Source organism: Bicyclus anynana, chromosome 1 (genome assembly GCF_947172395.1).
Source record: "Bicyclus anynana chromosome 1, ilBicAnyn1.1, whole genome shotgun sequence".
Lineage (NCBI taxonomy): Eukaryota > Metazoa > Arthropoda > Insecta > Lepidoptera > Nymphalidae > Bicyclus > Bicyclus anynana.
This window is the reverse complement of record NC_069083.1, coordinates 14,404,540-14,424,255: the sequence shown is the minus strand read 5'-3', so window position 1 is coordinate 14,424,255 and position 19,716 is coordinate 14,404,540. Positions and strand designations below refer to the sequence as shown.

At 35.9% G+C, this 19,716-nt stretch overlaps 1 protein-coding gene across 2 annotated transcripts in view; it reads right to left on the bottom strand.

Moving 5' to 3' along the window:
- The window catches only part of LOC112052162 (voltage-dependent calcium channel subunit alpha-2/delta-4), a 112,635-nt gene that overhangs the window by 75,472 nt on the left and 17,447 nt on the right, over positions 1–19,716 (bottom strand). For both annotated transcript variants that reach the window (XM_024091130.2, XM_024091131.2), the window contains exon 2: positions 13,733–13,814. In XM_024091130.2, the coding sequence (XP_023946898.1) occupies positions 13,733–13,814 (82 nt within the window). The remainder of the gene's footprint in view (positions 1–13,732; positions 13,815–19,716) is intronic.

The window sequence follows — 19,716 nt, the reverse complement described above, 5'->3', positions numbered from 1 at the left end:
AATACAACAAATGCATTCCTAAGTATATGTTCACACGACAGCGTTAATACACGATTTTTTTTTCGAGCAGTGTTGCACTTTAATTTTTTTTGCGTTAGAAATTGACCTTCATTTATGTCCATAATATATTCGAACGCATTTTTAACGTCCGTTAAATAAAACTCTCGTGCGAATGAGGGCTTAACAAGCAATTATTTAATTTCTCAACGTTTATTTGTAACACAAAATGATACACCAAGACTGAAAAATAATAGTTATAACTCTACCCTAATAAAATAAGGTTTTGAAGCGCTTATCGAGAATTTATTACAAAAACTAGCGAATTCAGTTCCCGCGGGAACCATGGATGTTTCCGGGATGAAAGTAGCTTATGTGTTAATCAGAGTAAAATCTATTTCCATTCCTAATTTCAGCTAAATGGCTTCAGTAGCCACAGTGCAAAGGAGAAACAAACATACATACTTACACACACACACACTTACACACAAATTTTCGCCTTTATAATATTAGTGTGATATCGATGATAACAAACTTATAATTTTATTTGTAACTGACGCTCTCCGTGGCGCAGTGGTATGCGCGGTGGATACACAAGACGGAGGTCCTGGGTTCGATCACCGGCTGGGCTGATTGAAGTTTTCTTAATTGAACTAGGTCTGGCTGGTGGGAGGCTTCAGCCGAGGCTAGTTACCACCCTACCGGCAAACACGTACCGCCAAACAATTTTGCGTTACGGTACGATGCCGTGTAGAAACCGAAATGGGTGTGGATTTTCTCCTCGTCCTCATAACAAGTTAGCCCGCTTCCGTCTTAGATTGCATCATCACTTACCATCAGGTGAGATTCTAGTCAAAGGCTATCTTGTAATGAATAAAAAAAAAATAAGGTTTTTATGAAATGAGAACAGGATGAAATAAGTAGGAGTTATGAACCAGCTAGAAAACATAATTTCATTAAAATTTACGTTATCTCTAATATTCCCTTCTTAATTATACTTTAGTCGAATCAGAAGTTTAATTAAAACCTTGTACCGTGCCTTTTACAGCACTCTCACCTTTAAAGGTCGAAAAAAGTAATATCATCTCCAACCCATTATTTCTATTTAAGCTCACGTCGAATTTGAAACGAATATTTAATTAATAGCCCAGACTTTCGGTTAACCGTATAAAGATAATGGGAATTGGGAATTAAATGGCACCCTGTAGGCTTTCTACAATGGCAGTAAACCTTTTTACTGCAAAACAGTTACCCCACACCCAATAAAGTTCGTTTTATGTACCAGAGCGTGGGAGAAAAATGGCGGACGCGGTCCACGCGGCCTCTATATTTTTCATCAATTTACAAATCAAAATGGTACGTTTGATCTAATCTAACAACGATTTTGTCTCTGTTTTTAGCTGACTAACAGCTCAAAAACAGAGGTTCTGCATTGGACACTTATCTTTGTATGATTACCTATAACTCAAAAGCTACTAATCCAATTTGGATTGCGCTTTCATTACCTATTTAGAAACTTTGTTTTTCAAGAAGATGCTCGTAGTACTGGAAGGGAATCATATATTAAGTATTCAGAGTTGCTTTCCAAACATTAATTTCGGATCTCTACTATAAAAATTGGACTATTTGAAGCTATCAATTGACCAGATACGGTCTGAACTGGCCAACATAATAAGAGTTATTTTCTATCAGGACAAAGCCAGACAATATGGGAAATTTTGATGCTTCTAACATATAACGTAGTGTTGTGGCACTGAGTGATTACTGTATATTCTTGAATTGAAAAGCTTACTTAGTGATAAAAAGGTGTCAAGAGAAGACTGGGAAAACTGTTATTTAATAGAGTTCTTCGAGTAAAGAGCAAGATTTATAGAGGCATTATAGAGTTACCCTTAAAATAGCAATAAATTATTATGGAACAAAACGGTGCATATTTGATCTAAATCGTAAACTTAAAAATAATGGACATTTTTTTCCCAACCTAAATATTTTCGAATCCATTATAAATATTATAAGCTGAAGAGTTTGTTTGTTTGATTGAACGCGCTATTCTCAGGAAGTACTCGTCCGATTTGAAAAAATTCTTTCAGTGTTAGACAGCCCATCTAGCGAGGAAGACTATATGCTATATATTATCCCCGTATTCCTACAGGAACGGGAACCACGCGGGTAAAACCGCGCGGCGTTAGCTAGTCCATTATAAATACGACCTTAAATTTGTAAAATTAAATTAAATAACAAAATATATCAACTTCTGAACGTTAATTAGAAGAGTATAAAATGTTATACTGCACTCGACAATCTGAATTCCGTTTCATTCATGTAGATGAGGTTATACCGCGTTGCGCCAAAATACTTCATATTCTAATGAGCGACTCAACCGTGTCTATTTCTGTAGAGAGATAGGTCGAGTGCTTTTTAATTTGTGTGTGGTTTATTTTATGTTTATTTAAACGACATAAATGAAATGTCGTGTAGCTAATTTACAAAAAATCACTATTACAGTCTATAAAAGTCGCATTTTTGACTAAAATATACGTAATCTGTAATCATTATCATCATAAACATCAACCCATATACGGCTCACTGCTGAGCCTCCTCTTATAATGAAAGGAGACTTGAGCTCTATCCTCTATCGACTCTTTTTAACCGACTTCCAAAAAGGAGGAGGTTCTACGTTCGGCTGTATGTTTTTTTTTTATGTATCTCCAGCGATAATTCCGTCAATTATGGACCGATTTTGAAAATTCTTTTTTTGTTTTTTAGGGTTTACTTCCAGGGTGGTCCCATTTTTTTCATGTCAGGATCTGATGATGGCATCCTGGAGAAATCGAGCGGAACTTTCGAAAATCGTAGAGACAGCTAGTGCGTTTGTTAGTGTTTCCATAAGGTATTTTAAACCACTACAACTTTATGAAGGTTTGGAGTTGGTCTGATGATGGAGCCGAAACACAGACGATGGAACTCGTCAAGGATTTACAGCAGTCACCTTTTGTTTGGGCTTGATTAATTTGTATTGATGAGTACTTTCCACCTATATGGGTTGTGACTGTATTAAGGGTCTGGTGATGAAGACGAGGGACAGTGAAGAGAACTCCTCGACGGTTCACATTAGCTGCCTTGTGTTTGGACTTGATAAATTTGTATTGATGAGAACTTACCACCTAGATGGATTGTGACTGTATTAAGGGTCTGGTGATGAAGTCGAGGGACAGTGAAGAGAACTCCTCGACGGTTCACAGTAGCTACCTTGTGTTTGGACTTGATAAATTTGTATTGATGAGAACTTTCCACCTAGATGGATTGTGACTGTATTAAGGGTCTGATGATGAAGACGAGGGACAGTGAAGAGAACTCCTCGACGGTTCACAGTAGCTACCTTGTGTTTGGACTTGATAAATTTGTATTGATGAGAACTTTCCACCTAGATGGATTGCGACTGTATTAAGGGTCTGGTGATGAAGACGAAGCACAGTGAAGAGAACTCCTCGACGGCTCACAGTAGCTACCTTGTGTTTGGACTTGATAATTTTGTATTGATAAGAACTTTCCACTTAGATAGGTTGTGACTGTACACACGCAGTGGGTATGCTAACACTAAAAATTAAAAAATAAAAATTTTAATAAAAAAAATTCAACCGACTTCCAACTCAAAAAATACCTTTAACTAAAAAGCAAAAAATAACATCCTACCTATGTGCTACCTTCTGATCAGTTTGAAGGCGGTGCCAAGCCGTGTCGTGTTTTAATTAAAGCTGTTTCTGGAATAACCACAGAAATTTTATAGTTTAAACGTATTTAATTAAAACATCACTGGCTTGGCACCGCCTTCAAACTGATCAGAAGGTAGCACATAGGTAGGATGTTATTTTTTGCTTTTTAGTTAAAGTTATTTTTTGAGTTGGAAGTCGGTTGAATTATTTTTATTAAAATTTTTATTTTTTATTCTTTACAAGTTAGCCCTTGACTACAATCTCACATGATGGTAAGTGATGATGTAGTCTTAGATGGAAGCGGGCTAACTTGTTAGAAGGAGGATGAAAATCCACACCCCTTTCGGGCTCTAGGCGGCATCGTACCGGAACGCTAAATCGCTTGGCGGTACGTCTTTGCTGGTAGGGTGTAATCGTACTCCTTACTACTAATATTATACTCGTAAATGCGAAAGTAAGTCTGTCTGTCTGTTACGTTTTCACAGCAAAAGGGCTCAACCTATCAAGATGAATTTTTGTATAATGGTAAATGGGACCTTGGCGCAAAACATAGGGTACTTTTTAACCCTAAAATAAAAGTAGGGGTTGAAAGTTTGTTTGGCAAGTCAAATTTGTTCATAAATCATAAAAAAAAAACAAAATATAATGTGATACAAAAATTTTTAAAATTCAACCCCTAAAGTGGGAAATAAGGGTTGAAAGTTTACATTGATTCGGACGAAGTCGCAGGCGTCCGCTAGTAGTTTTATGGATATTATAGAGGTGAGTGGAAATGAATATATTAGCTATGTTGTAGTGCTTAAATGAAATATTCTTGCGTTTTAATATATAAATATGTAACTTTTAATCAGTTTTTTTTTTATTCAAATATGTTATAAAAGTCTCATTTTTGACTAACATATTTTGTATATCATAAACGTGTTATTTTGTGAATATAAAAAGAGTGGAAATAAACTTAACTATTATTTATTATTATTGCATAAATGAGTTATTCCTGCGCTTTTATTACAAAATCTAGACAATTTACTACATTAAAAAGGTTATTTCGCGAAGTTATTATGGCATTACGGCGCGATGGCTGCCCTGGGGGACACATTGGCCGACAAGGAAGCAGAATTCAATTAAGGCAGTTAATTTAAACCGCTCTCCAGTACCGCCCTCCTTATGGACCCTGATAGGACGTTGTTCCTCCGATTACTATTTCATCGTCACTCCAAACATTAAACTTTCAAAACGCACCTATTAATATTATCAATCACTTCCTTGTTTCAGTCATTGAACCGTAGAACATTTTTTAAAATTGATTACTATCAAATTAATTTTTCGTGAGTAGCTTCACATCGATGAGACGACCACCTTTTTTATTTACGAAAATTCTTCATTCTGGTAGCTAACTGAGTTACCAGGAGATGACAATTTCTGAGCGTCGGAACGAGATAATGTCGTCATCAACCCATATTCGGCTCACTGCTGAGCTCGAGTCTCCTCTCAGAATGAGAGGGGTTAGGCCAATAGTCCACCACGCTGGCCCAATGCGGATTGGCAGACTTCACACACGCAGAGAATGAAGATAATTCTCTGGTATGCAGGTTTCCTCACGATGTTTTCCTTCACCGATTGAGACACGTGATATTTAATTTCTTAAAATGCACACAACTGAAAAGTTGGAGGTGCATGCCCGGGACCGGATTCGAACCCACACCCTCCGGAATCGGAGGCAGAGGTCATATCCACTAGGCTATCACTGCTCGAGATACGAGATAATGTACCACGCAATTTGTAGGGAATTGTGGCTGTTAAGTTGTATAACTATTAATTAAGCGACAGTAAATAAACATTGGGTTAGTATCAACTTTTAATAACCTCGTTATTGATACAAGTTGGGAGTTTACCAAAAGTTGTTGCTAAGCAGATGATTTTTTTATTGTTGTAAAAAGATGTATTTTTACTGTAGTAATCAATTGCAAAAAATTTCAAAACTGGTTTATGTTTGAACTTATCATACCAGTAGGTACAATATTATATATACGCAAACATTTTGGATTATATTTTAAGTTATAATCGGTTAAATATAGCTCGATAACACAGGAATAATAATTTTATCGGTTCTTCCAGCCGGATGCGAGGCGACGGGCTATGAATTTTATCTTGTTCGGTCAGACTTTTGTATTATTTTGAATATTATTTTTATCTCCCTAGTACTTATATAATTATGTATATCGATGCCCTAGTGCAAAAATATGTTGTGTACCTACGCTTTATGTCACCCAGGAATTTATATTTTCAAGCGCTATACTTATACAATTATATATACCTACTTAATGTTATAAAGAGGAAAAGCTTGTGAGTTTGTGAGATTGTTTGAGGTTGTAGAAGTAATCTCCAAATCTACTGAACGGAATTTGATAATTTTAAGTTAGTTATAATAAGTTTTACTAATAGAAATCATATTATTTCTGATTGTCAAAAGCTATATTTATCACTGTTTTCCCACAGGAAGGAAAACTACTTGAATTCTGATTCAATTACAGACAAGACCGTGGGGCGGCTGTATGAGTATAAAAGTAAAAAAAGGCATTAATAACTGCGCCATTAATCAGTCTGGCTGAGTTCATCTTGGCTCTTCTGTGGTTTATGTTGAACTATGGTTAGACTTGATTTCAATATGTATTTTATAGAATAATTAATAAATAATAATAAAGACCAAGGTACGTTTGAAACCCTTACAGCTTTCATTTTAAGTTTGCAACTTTAGTTATCACCATTACTTTATTTTTTAATATTGTCAAAAACATTGTAGGTATTGCGATTTAAACATAATCAACTTACTCGTATGTTTATGACTGAACAAACGAAATACCTACATATTATCATGAAATACTTACTATCAAACATGCATATCTATGCAGATACGTTGTTCACGCTGCCCACGTGATCCTTAGATTCATGGGCACGTGTATAAATGTGAACAAGCCTTTAGCGTAGTAATGTTTCGCTCACTCTACATTATATAATATCGTTGCATAACCCATTTCGACCTCCACGTTCTACCTATTGTTAGACATTGGAAATGCCGCAATGTTACAGTAAGCTAGGTCATACTTATACATCTAGATTTGTTCGGCAAAATTTTATTGTAAAATGTAATCTGGATATTCTGAACGAGCTGCTCGCATCTATAGTAAAACATTAGAGCCCTTTATATACATCGTGTCAGTTTTAAAGAGCAATGGTTTAATTTGTAAGGCCACGTAGTCAAAGAAGATTAGTCAAAATTATTATTTTTTTAACTAGTCTTAGTTTTTAAAACATCAGGTAATATTATTCGATTACATTGGATTAGATATGTAGTCGTAAAATAAGTTTTAACTACGGCTACGACTTAAAATGAAACAACATTGATTTTGGATCCCAAACCTTTCAAAATTCATAAATTCCTTTTGTATGTATATATATATACAAAAGGAATTAAGGAATAATAATTAAGGAACCTATTATAAGGATACAAAAAAGCTTTAGTTAATAAATAACTATTGGTTTTCTTTATAATTAACTCAAATGAAATGGTAATCAAGAAGAACGAAACAAAATAAAACGCGCACTGCCCTGTTTTTTTTTTTTTAGTCTACGAGTATATACTCGTACGTGATAGCCCTGAGGATATTACCTCTGCCTTTTATTCCGGAGGGTGTAGGTTCGAATCCGGTCCGGGGCATGCACCTCCAACTTTTCAGTTGTGTGCATTTTAAGAAATTAAATATCGCGTGTCTCAAACGGTGAAGGAAAAACATCGTGAGGAAACCTGCATACCAGAGAACTTTCTTAACTGAAAACTAGGGTCACCTGATGCCTACCTGCCTGCGTACCAAATCGAAGTAGACCGAATCTAATATGTATTTTATCCTACAATATGAGACTCAATAGGTAGCTAATATAAATGGTATATATAAAAGGCAAATACGCTTAGTCACAAGCCGCGGACCCGTCCTGCCCCAGACAAAACTTTCCACTCCCGGACGCATTTATACCGCACTGTTCACAACAGAAGTCCATTTGGCCGCAAAAAATGTACGGAAAAGGGTAGGCCGCGCCTTGCTCGATAGCAACGATAAAAATGTGTTTATTTAGTTCCAAATTTGTGGTTCGTTTCAATTTAATTACACTAATATGCAGAGATGCTATGCGGTCGACTAAGATACATATTGTATCATTTGTGGTTTCTGTATTGCATTGCATGTGCTATGATAAGCAATTAGAATTTAGCTATGTATTATACAAGCTGTACAATGTATATCGCGCCTCTGTGTAGATCGCGGTGTTTTTTGAAGGGTTGTCAAAAAGCTAACTTCCTGCTGGCTGGGGACTTGATGTCTCAAATGATGAGAGATCCATTTGAAAACGATCGAAAATAAATACATACTTATCTTTTGACAAAATTTTTGGGACGTGGGGAGTTTACCAAAAGTTGTTTACTAACCAGATTTTTTTTCCTGTTTGCATAATTAATAGTTATACAACTTAAAAGACACAATGTCCTATAAATGGTGCGGTACATTATCTGGTTCGGACGCTCAGAAGTTTTTATTACCTGGTAACCCAGTTTGCTACCAGAATCAAGTTCTGAATTTCCATAAATGAAAAAGTTGAGCGTCTCGCCAAGATAAATCTACTCACGGAAAATTAACTTGATAGTAATTAACTATTTTGCAATTTTTCTAACATAATGTGTAACATAGTGATAGAATTTTTTTAAATATATATATCACATAGCGAACTTGATTATAGCAAACCAAAAATAAATATTAATTTTATCCTGAAGAGCTAGATTTGGAGCCCACGCTAAAAGGATGGCAGTTTAATAAAAAATGATAAATATTTTTTCACAATTATCACCAAAACAAGCTTTGCAATCCTTGCAGCTTGAAAACAATACAACGAACGATACTAAAAAGGAAGTCGCTATCATAATTATCATTGGCATAGTGCACCCATTATTTTGAAATCACAGTCAGACACTTATAACTAACTTGTAAAGCATTTAAAAAATATATATGTACCTATTGATGTTTCTATTCTTACCTACGGCATACTAGAGCTCCCATACAATATGTAGATTGTAGGTACCTGTTACCTTTGATCTAACGCCACGAGCGCCGTCCGGTAAACTTTCCACCACAAACATTTGTTATAACTTACACAATATATTATGCAAAGCTTTTACAGATAACACTGTTCTGTGTGTGCTTTATATTAATTTAAGTGTCGTTCTACCCTTTGTCTCGCAGTTCATTCGAATGTATTGTGTAGATTATTTACCAATTAGACTATTCAAATATATCGATCGTTATCTATTAATATCATAAAAGTTTTTGTCTAACTACACAATAAACTAAACATAAAAATCGAACATTATTTTTTTATTCTATGAAAGTTGGCGCTTGACTTCGATCTCACTTCATGTTAAGTGACGATGCGTTTAAGATGGAGATACCACCTCTGACTGTTTTTACGCGGCGTCGTACCGGAACGCTAAATCGCTTGGCGGTACGTCTTTGCCCGAAATGTGGTAACTAGCCACGGCGGAAGCTTACCATCAGACAAGACTTGAGCCACTTTAGAATCACTTTTTTTTTGAGCTACTTTTTTCTTGTTTGATAGATACGAGTATATTTCACATACATAGCTCAGCGAGTCGCGAAGATGAAGTGACAATGAAAAGGGTACATGGTTTGAAGAGCTGATGGACGTTGGGGTCCCAAGGAGCTGGAATGATAGGTCGGAGGAATAGCCGCTGAATGCTGGCGGCTCGAGACCGTTTCATTTTTATGTCCATACAAGCTGATATCCATTAGTGGACATCCATTTGAAGGGATGAAAGGATACATTTAGCCGGAATGTTGTTATTTGAATTCAATTTCGAGACAATGCGTTGCTTTGTCAGCCTAAATTAGTCGCTTTGTACGGGAATGTGTAAGAATAGCGTTCGTCAAACATTATTATCCTAATCCCACCATCTCGCATTGGAACAGCCTGGTGAATCTAAGTCTCAAATCCTGCGGCCTATTGTAGGCCATTCAAATAGATAACTTCAGAGCATGTAACGGGGACATGGTCTATATATTTCTATTGTACTCGTTAACATAGTATTCTAAACCACATAGATTACTCGTGTCTTGGAAGTGCCAACTCCTATTCCAACTTGTGCAATAGTTAGTCCTTGAAGAAGTTTCTTGCAACCTTCAAGTATCACGTCGAGTATCGACGCTACTTTCTAGTTTCCACCTCGCTCTACTTTCAGCGCAGATAGTGACCTAAACCTGTATAGAAGCCTTTTATAAAATGGCGGTGGAATTGGGTTAAACTTCGTTCACACCGAGCCACGGCAACATCCGACAAATGAACAAACGCCTTTTCAAAAGATTAAACACAGCGAAACAGTCCATAATGCCATTTAAAATATTTAATAAGTATACTAACCACAAAACGTAAAACTGTTACGAGTAATTTTGGCATCAGTAGGCTATTCTGTTACGATGCTTTTATAACTTGCTAGTCAGCAAATCTGCCAATGGACGTCCACTGCAGGACATAGGCCATTTGTAGGGACTTCCAAACATCACGATACTGAACCGTTTGCATTCAACGAATCCCTGCGACTCACTTGAAGTCCTCAGTCCACCTGGTGGAGGGTCGACCAACACTGCGCATCCTAGTGTGGAGTCGCCATTCCAGCACCTTGAGACACCTACGTTTATCGGCTTTTCGAAGTATGTGCGTTCTCATCGGTAAGTCAGCTTTGCGACTCGTTGAACTACGAGTATGTCGGTGACTTTGTGACAAAATTGTGCATGTGTGCGCTCAGTTTTGTAGCCTATCGTTCGTATCGGATCACTTTTTGCGGTGATTTAGTAGGGACGGAACCAATCTATAGTATACAATTATCATAGGACTGGGACCGGCGTCGTTGGACGATATTTTGTCTACTTCTCTTCACTTGGTCGCATATTAAAGTCACAGGTTTCAAAAGTCAAAACTAACTATCGTCCAAGCGAAAAGTGCATTTTTTTATATTTTCTCTTGAAGAATATTTAATTAAATCACTTCAAATCGGAATCATTGAAATATTTCATTACCATGTCCGCTTTTGTGATAAAACAATCAAAATTCTCCCGAGATCGCGCCGAAAGTAATATAATGTTTCGAAAGGAAAGTTTGCCAACGGAACTTATTCAATATTAGCGGCGCCAGGAGCCAACTACCTACGCGATATCACTGCGATAAATCATTTGTATTTACTTGCTTACTTTTATTTACTGGCTTCATCGCGCTCTTTATTAGTTAGTTGCTGTTTGGTAGATAGTAAAGGTGCTGTTTATTGATAACAAAAGTGTTTGAACTGTTTAATATTGTTCTGACTGCGGGTTCGAATCTTAGTTGAGTAGTAGTAGAGTGCAAACTCAAGCTCAATACAAACATTGATTAAAATTTCAAGGTAATACATTTGATAGGTTAAACTTCAGCAGCAAAAACTCCGGTTGTAAATTATCGGATATTGTCATCGATCTCTTATTAAAAAGTGGATGCACAATCAGCGACCAAAAAACGTCCCCACTCAATGAGTGCCAAACACAACTTCTTGACACTCAATTCAAGTAGTCGCATTTTCAAATTTAACCTTAAACTCAATCCTTAGAGTTGAATTTGCTCTGAATTTGTGATTTTATTGAATATTGGACTCATTTTCTTTACCGATAATTCTACAAATTTTAAGTTACGTTTTCTACGTGATTGTGCGTCCTTTTAAGAGGTCAATGGATATTGCGTAGAAACTTTTTAGGGATATATTAAACTTTTACCTTTCTTAGTTCGTAATCATCTTAATGCATCTTCACTTAACATCTTTTTTGACGTGACAACGTCTTTTAATTCGATGGAGCCGGCTGCACACTCGAAAAAGATGACGTCATGCGTCGTTCCCTCGCTCTAGGGTTGCCAACTTTTTTACAAGAAATAAAGTATATTGTGGTCTATGAAGATTATTAAACAGAAAAACGAACATTTTCCTTTGAAATATACAACCATTCCATCAGTATTTTCTTATGACGTTGTCACGTTTAACTATCGTCAGTAAACCGACTTTACAGACAACCGATTTTTATCTTTATATTTTCGATCCGTTCCATCGGAACTTATCGAAAAAATTTAAAATTGGAAAAACCAAAAGATTTTTGAAGGAATTTTGGCATATTCCCACAAACAGCCTTTTATATAGTTGACTGGACTTTGTTCCGTCGCCAGTGATTTCGTCAGCGTGGCGTCCGGTTTTTTGCAGACCCTACGTCCGATCTCAATGGGACAGTTCTATATACGAGTATTTAAGCTAAGCTAAAAGACATTCAAAACTACTCGTGTGAATTTTTTTATCCAAATTCATTTCATTGTTTTTGCGTGATACAGCAAATATCACCCAAACACTTAATTTTTTTTAATTTAGAAATAATAAAATAAGGAACTTAAGCTAACTTACGGGTAGGCTAATCCTTTGCGCAAAAAATTAAAAAGCCATAAAATTAAAAATTGATTTGAGCCAGCGCTTCTGTCACCAGTCGAGGCAACTAGTCGCCGTGAAATTAATCAAATAATGTTAAATATTCTTTAATTATTAGCATCCCACTTAGTTTAATGGTCAACGATATGCTTGACCTTTCTCATATTGAGGCGATTTGTAGTTTTAAACCCACCTAGCTGTTTCCACGCAAGTTGACTGTCATAAAATAATTTTAACTCTACACATAATAAGTTATGTGTAGCGCTCAACTCTGTCATCGCTACCCGTCCCCCGGCCCCCGCGGACCATCGAGAATATTACGACAAAATTTGCCAAGCTATACTAAGAATTTTTTGTATTTATTTTATTTAATGCGGGCTACTTCAGTTTTAATTATACAGTTTTGTCTAATCGAAATGTTAATCAAAATCAATACAAAGAACAATTCAAATGTCCAGTAAAACTGCAGATCTGTAGCCCGCATTGTTTTACAAAGTCTATACCCAAAAGATTTTTTTTTTGATTGGCACTTGAAGGGCTGTTATTTAGTTTGCTATGCTATGTAATTATTGTTAGCGCCAATAGTTCTACCTTGACTTTTAAGTGATGCTTGCCTGTTACGAAGACCTTCTTTGAGTGCTTGGTGTATGCTGGTACGGACTGGCATTACAGAAATAGACACTAAATAGACGCGATTATTTTTAATGAGTGTGCCAATTTATTACGTAAAGTTAACAAGAGAAAATGCATTTGTAAGTGTTTGGAATTCAATTCGAATGTAATAATTGAAATTGTTGAATTGTTATATACCAGATAATAATTACATTATAGGGTTTTGATAAAACGTAATGGTTATTTCATATTAAATTTTAAATCAATCGCTATATTGATCAATAATATTGCTTGATTGTAAAAATAATACAAACAAGTTATTGGTTTATTATTAGAAACTTACGAAAATGAAATATTTGTCTTGTAGATATTTTTTACATAATAAACTACACCTTTCAATTAAAGGAAATGCAACCTTAGAACACATCCATAACCTTAGTAAAGATTTTAGTCAAGCGCTGTTTTATTGTTGAAAAAAAATATATCATTATACACCCAAGTATATCCTCATAAAGAATATTTCCATGGTATCCTAATACGACTTGACATTTGACAGCTACTGAAAGGTCTCACATGTTGACTCGCAATCGAAGGCCACCGTTAATTATCGTAGCGGTAAGTGTACTTGTGAGTACGGCGAGTGTATGCCAGTATCCGATACCGCCGCCCCTCGTAACTGGGTCGCGAGGAGGGCTGGGAGAGTCGGGAGAGCCGGGAGAGGGGTCGGGGTGCGAACTCTCTCGTTGCGTTTTTGTAGCAGCGCGTCGGACCGATCGGCCCACTGTTGCCCCTCGCTTCGCGTCACTTCTAAAGAATACCACACACTTTTCTCGAATGCCGACGTAAAAATGCGTTTACTCACGTTTTGTATTTGATTCATTTTTGTGAAGTGCCGCCCGAACTCCCATAGGTCGACGCCGAATTTTAGCGCCCAATTTTTGACTCTGCAACAAAAAGCACGTTTTAGGTACATTTCACACGAATTCGTACCTCTTATAGCGTCTCGTTTGTCACGCCGTTTAATTAAGTGCGGGTGGATGTATGTGCTCGCTCCATTTAGACGTAAAAAAGCTCGTCGGATAATTCCAAGAAAGCTCGAAGGATTACTTGTTATCTACGTAATATAACCTATATAGAGGAACAAAGATTCATTTCTCGGTCTATTCGTATTTTTTATTCTACTTGGTACCTATTGCGAACTGGGTCAGAGATTCTCCTTTATGCTACTCGTAACATTTCATCATTTCAGGACTTTAATAACGCTGGTTAATTACTAGTCGCAGTCAACAAAGGCCGTTGTATAGATTGTAATTCTAATACGTGAAATAAAAAATACCATTTTTGATGGACTTTTGATTTGCAAAGGATATTAAATAGAAGCAGACGTTATTTACGAAAAACGAATAGTAGTAAAAATAATATATTTCTTTTCTATACTTCAAAATTGAACATCGTAGAGTCAACTTTTATGGGGGTGTTCCGGATTCGCAATCAAAAGTAAGTAAAGGATTGAATGAATTGATTAAATTAGATGAATAGGCTCTGAAACTACTGAACCGATTTGAAAAAAGTTTTCACCATTAGAATCCTACATAACGTCTGATGAAAATGGGCTATATTTTATTTTTGTATTTGCACTGGAACAAGAACTACAAGTGTGTAACCGTGAGGTTGCGCTAGTAACATAGTACATAAATCAGTTATTTTCTGAATATATATCAAACGCTTCTAGGACGTGATGTGCAAGAAATTAAATATCACGTGTCTCAAACGGTGAAGGAGAAACATCGTGAATAAACCTGCCTAACTGAGAATTTTCTTAATTCTCTACGTCTGCACAGTCTGCCAATTCGTATTGGACCAGCGTGGTGGACTAAGGCCTAACACCTCTCATTCTGAGAGGAGTCTCGTGCTCAACAGTGAGTCTGAGTTGTCAATGATGAAATGCTTCTATTATTGGTAATGGCTGTACATAGTCCCTGAGACGCAGGGGTGTAACACCATCAATTTCCCTATTGAGAAGAAGGAGTCCCCAGGAATCGAACTGAGCACCTCATTATCCGAGTCCACAATGGCTAACCACTCAGTGGCGTACACTTCATAGAAGCAAATATGCACTGCCTACCTTATGGATTGATTACGAACCTAGATTGAGGATGAACTTTCTATGTGCCTTTCAACGTGCCTATCTATCTGTCTGTCTTCCTGTCTGTTACTCTGTCTCTGGCACCATAGCTCCCGAATGGATGAAGCGATTTCAATTTAGTTTTTTTTGTATGAAAGGTGACTTATGGGCGAGGGTTCTAAGATATGTTTGATGAAAATCGGTTTTTTAGAAAAGCCGTTTAAAAGTTCTGGTGGTAGAAAGTGGGAAAGAATAACCGAATGTCTGCAAATATACTCGAGTGGGGTCTCAAATGAAAGTGCACTAAAAGAGAATATTGATGACTTCATCGAGAGTATAGTGCATACCCTAGTTAAAATCATTGTGCACGCCACTGTAACCATTAGATCAACAAGGCGTTAAGAAACATAAATTCGAGGCCAATACAAAACCTTTTTGAAATCGGTTAATAAGAAAAGACTCCCATATTAAAATACGAGAACATGTCAAACTCTTTGTAAAGGCGCTTTATTAGTTCCCCGTTGTGATCGTGACAAATACTCCTTAATAAAAAAAATACAATGATACGGCCTCGCGACGTGTATTAAAAATGGGAATAATTCCACGGAAAATGTGATTGGGAGGAAGCGGGTTAAGCATTTTTTCCACTCGGTCGGGCTCCCCTTGTAACAAGGAACTGCGTAACTGCGTTTCCCGAGGTAGGTAATTCACATTTATTCAATCGCTATATGATGCGAGTCATTAGAAGAGGTGGGCCAATTTGATTTTTATGATATTTGGAGATCCTTATCTATATAATATAATACTCGTAATAACATTATAAACCTCGCTCGCTCAAACGCTCTTATTCGAGGTAAGGTAGCTTTTTTCATAACTACCCTTAAATTGGAGATTAATCTACCTGCCTACCTAGATTAAGGCACTGTCGATGGAAATAATTGGAATATTTAACGAAAACAACCATGTCAGAAATATTTACGAACAGTAATTTTACGAATATAATGCTATCAATAATTAAATATTTAGAAAATGAAATTGATGCATGAAATGTTGCGTACAATTTAAAGGTAGTATTTAAAGGTTAAACACTCAGTATAAAACATACAATTGAATATAAAAATAGTACAAATTACCTGCTTAATTCATTAGCTATTCAAAAAGGTGTAAGTAAATCTCGAGAAAAACCCACAAGGCTGAACAATTAACTTAAAAAGTAATCCGTTTCGGCAAATGACCTTTATCCGCGTAACCGTGTATGCATGGTCAACCCAACTTGCTACCGAGATTTTCCAAAGTTCCTAGCTGCAGCTCTCAAAAAGATTGACGGATTTCTCCGAAACAAACCAGAAATTATACTTTTTTACAATTTAAACTATCGTGAGTGTTATTCATATTAATCGATTATGAAACACGGCTAAAACTCACGTGATATTAGGTCGGAATATGCCTAGTTATAACAAATCCCTCTCCCAGCGCGCAATGCAAGCAGCAGCGCGTCGCGCAGCCGCTTCGCAGTTTGGATCGTGCCGCGATGCAAGAACCAGCTCATGACTAAGGGCCCCGTATTGGTTCGAAACTAGTCGGGAATACTCCGACCTAATATCACGTGAGTTTTATCCGTGTTTCATAATCAATTACCATGATACTTTGTGACAAAGTTTTTAATTTCCTACCTCCTGTTGTCCATTTTTTTACTACTTTGCATTAAAGTCTGTGGACAGAGGTAAGGTGCGAGCAAATTGGCGGACATACACTAGTATTCAATAAATTGTGCATTTCATAATTTTAGCATTTTTCAGATGAACGGTGCGTAAACAAACGCAATCATTTGATTAATAATTTCCGACGAAATTAGGGCACACCCACACCGCACAGCACCCCTCAAGGACCGATTTAATTAACGTGTGTAACGAGCCTTGTGGAGCAGGTAGGGGTACGACGGATTGGCGGCTCGATTGAAAATGTTCTCCTGTTTTTATATACGTATATTTTTAGTAACAAATGTTTTTATATTATTGTTAAAACATTTATAAACAATTTTTTACCAATGTCAATTAAAAACAAAAATAAAAATTGTTAAGAATTTATGAAAAAGACTCTCCAAGAACCTCACCTTCTGTATGCAACAACCAATGCAACAACCAAGCGAAAGCTTCTTAGGGTAAACGTTAACGATTTGTTTCTTTAGAAACTTTTCACTAAAAGAAGACCATTGGTTGACTATCGGCACCTACAATAACGGTTGACTCAAAAATAAATTATCTAGATACTAATATTATAAAGAGAAAAGATTTGATTGTTTGTTTGCATTGAATAGGCGCTGGAACTACTTGACCGATTTATAAAATTCTTTCACGGGTTTGAAGCTACACTATCTCCGAGTGCTATAGGCTATATTTTATCCCCGTATTCTAACGAGAACCGGAACTACGTGAGTGAAACCGCGCGGCTTCTGCTAGTCGTTAATATATCATAAACTAGCGAACACCTAGCAGTTTCACCCGCGCAGTTTCCGTTCCTTTAAAAATATGGGAACAAAATATAGCCTCACACTCACAAATAACGTGGTTTTCTAGAGATAAAAGAATTTTCATAATCGAATCAATAAATCAAGAGATTACCTACAATATCACGAAGTTTATGTCTATACATTATGTCTATATATTAGTATAGATTATGTTGATAAATGTAGACTGTATCGGACTAAAATATTAAATATAAAATGCTTTATTACCATTAGATAATAGAGCAAAAATTTAATGAATATACCGCTTAATATTCAAGTTATAGTAATTAATCTTACAGTGATGGATATTTCAATAAAATTGAACGAAACAAAGGAATAGGATTTAAATCGTTCAACAATAAATCGCCATGGATTTGCATAGTTTACAACAAAAATAAAAAAACAAATCCGTTTTTGTCTAGCCCGTCGTGTTACGCGAATGCAAATATTCGAATATAGAACAACCCACTTTCTATGCCGTTTTCAGTAGGCATTTACTATTTGGTGGCTGTCATACTCATTAGCATTTTCATAATCTATCTGAAAGTTAAATCACAGACTGAAGTTGAGAAGTTGGTGATGTTACATACTCGACTCGTGCTTCGGAGAGCACGGTAACCCGTCAGCCCTAATCATTATCATTAATTTAAATCTGAATGTGATCGTTACAAAATCAAACATAATACCGGAATGAAAAAAAAATATATACTGCTAACTGACTGAAGTTGAGAAGTTGGTGCGTTACATACTCGACTCATGCCTCGGAGAACACGTTAGGCGGTCAGCTCCAATCATTATCATTAATTAAAATCTGATTGTGATCGTTACAAAATCAAACATTATAACGGAAGGAAAAAATTATAGATAAAAAATTTAACTACCTACTTTCATTTTAAAGAATGCAAAGCTCTTTTGTAACGTCAAAAGAGCGCTGTGAGATATTTGCCCAGCATCAATATTGACTGCACTCAAGTGGATAGATATTAAAAATGTAAGAGAATTTTAAATACCTTCGGATCTTTAAAGGTTCCATTTCTTTAACATATGTTAAAATAATTAAAACAGCATAGATTTACTGCAATTCGGATAAAGTTCAGTATACTCATAAGAAACTATTCCTTAGAGTTAAAAATACTTTTTTTTTTCAAATAAATATTATACTTAGGTTGAATGATACAAATTTTTACGTGGAAAACTCTGAACCAGGCATTATGTATTTATAACATAGATACAATTCCAGTTTTGAAATGGTTTATTATATACTGGTATAGTTATGAAAGGTTAAAAGGAATTTGACTGAAACTGCCAGAATCATTATGTCTTTACCTTTTCCGAAATTTATACTGAAAACTTGAAAAACCAATACAGCAGCACATTTACGTTTGTTTTATCCTCAGGACACTGACTCAAAAACTTTTAATTACAAAAATAATAATAGAAACAACGAACACATATTAAAGGCCTAGGGCTCCGATGAATAAGCGAACCATTATTCTTTCTAAACTGCTGTCCATTTTTACAGCTCAGCATTTAATAAGTTCCAGTTGTTTATTATTTCTGTCAGTCAGATTTGCCAAAATATTCTCATTAGAAATCAGGAATGTTCTCGTCCATTGTTTTCACAAGTTGGGCCGGCGTCATCAGTTGGGAATTATTTAAAATGCTCCCCGGCACCGCTCTCAATGTTAGGTGCTCAAAAACGTTTTAAAGATCCCCTTCAAAACACAATCTTCGTGGGTCTTGCTTATTATATTCGTATCCTTAAAATCGGTTTCCCTGTTTTTGTGAAGATTTTTGGCTCATTTTTGTTTATGTCTCTCTGTTTGATTATTTAGAATTGGTCACACCAACAACCACTGCACGTGGCACTATGGTACTCTTCAAATTTAATCACAGTTTTCCTGGAATTTCATTATATATTATTTAATTATTATTGGTAACTACTACACTGTAAATTGAAAATATAAAAATTAATTAATTAGTTTTTCATAAAAAACAAACTGAAAGGCGAAAACTAGTAAACAAAACTTGCTTGACATAATGGCATAAATAGACCACCATGGCGGACTGCTTTTTTGAAATTTGCGACTACGAGTATTTAAGTCTCAAAAAGTGTCAACTAGTCTATTATAAGTTCACGATGTTATGCTATTCTCATATTTGATGATCAATTTCAAATAATCAACTACTATAACTTAAATTAGCCCACAACAAC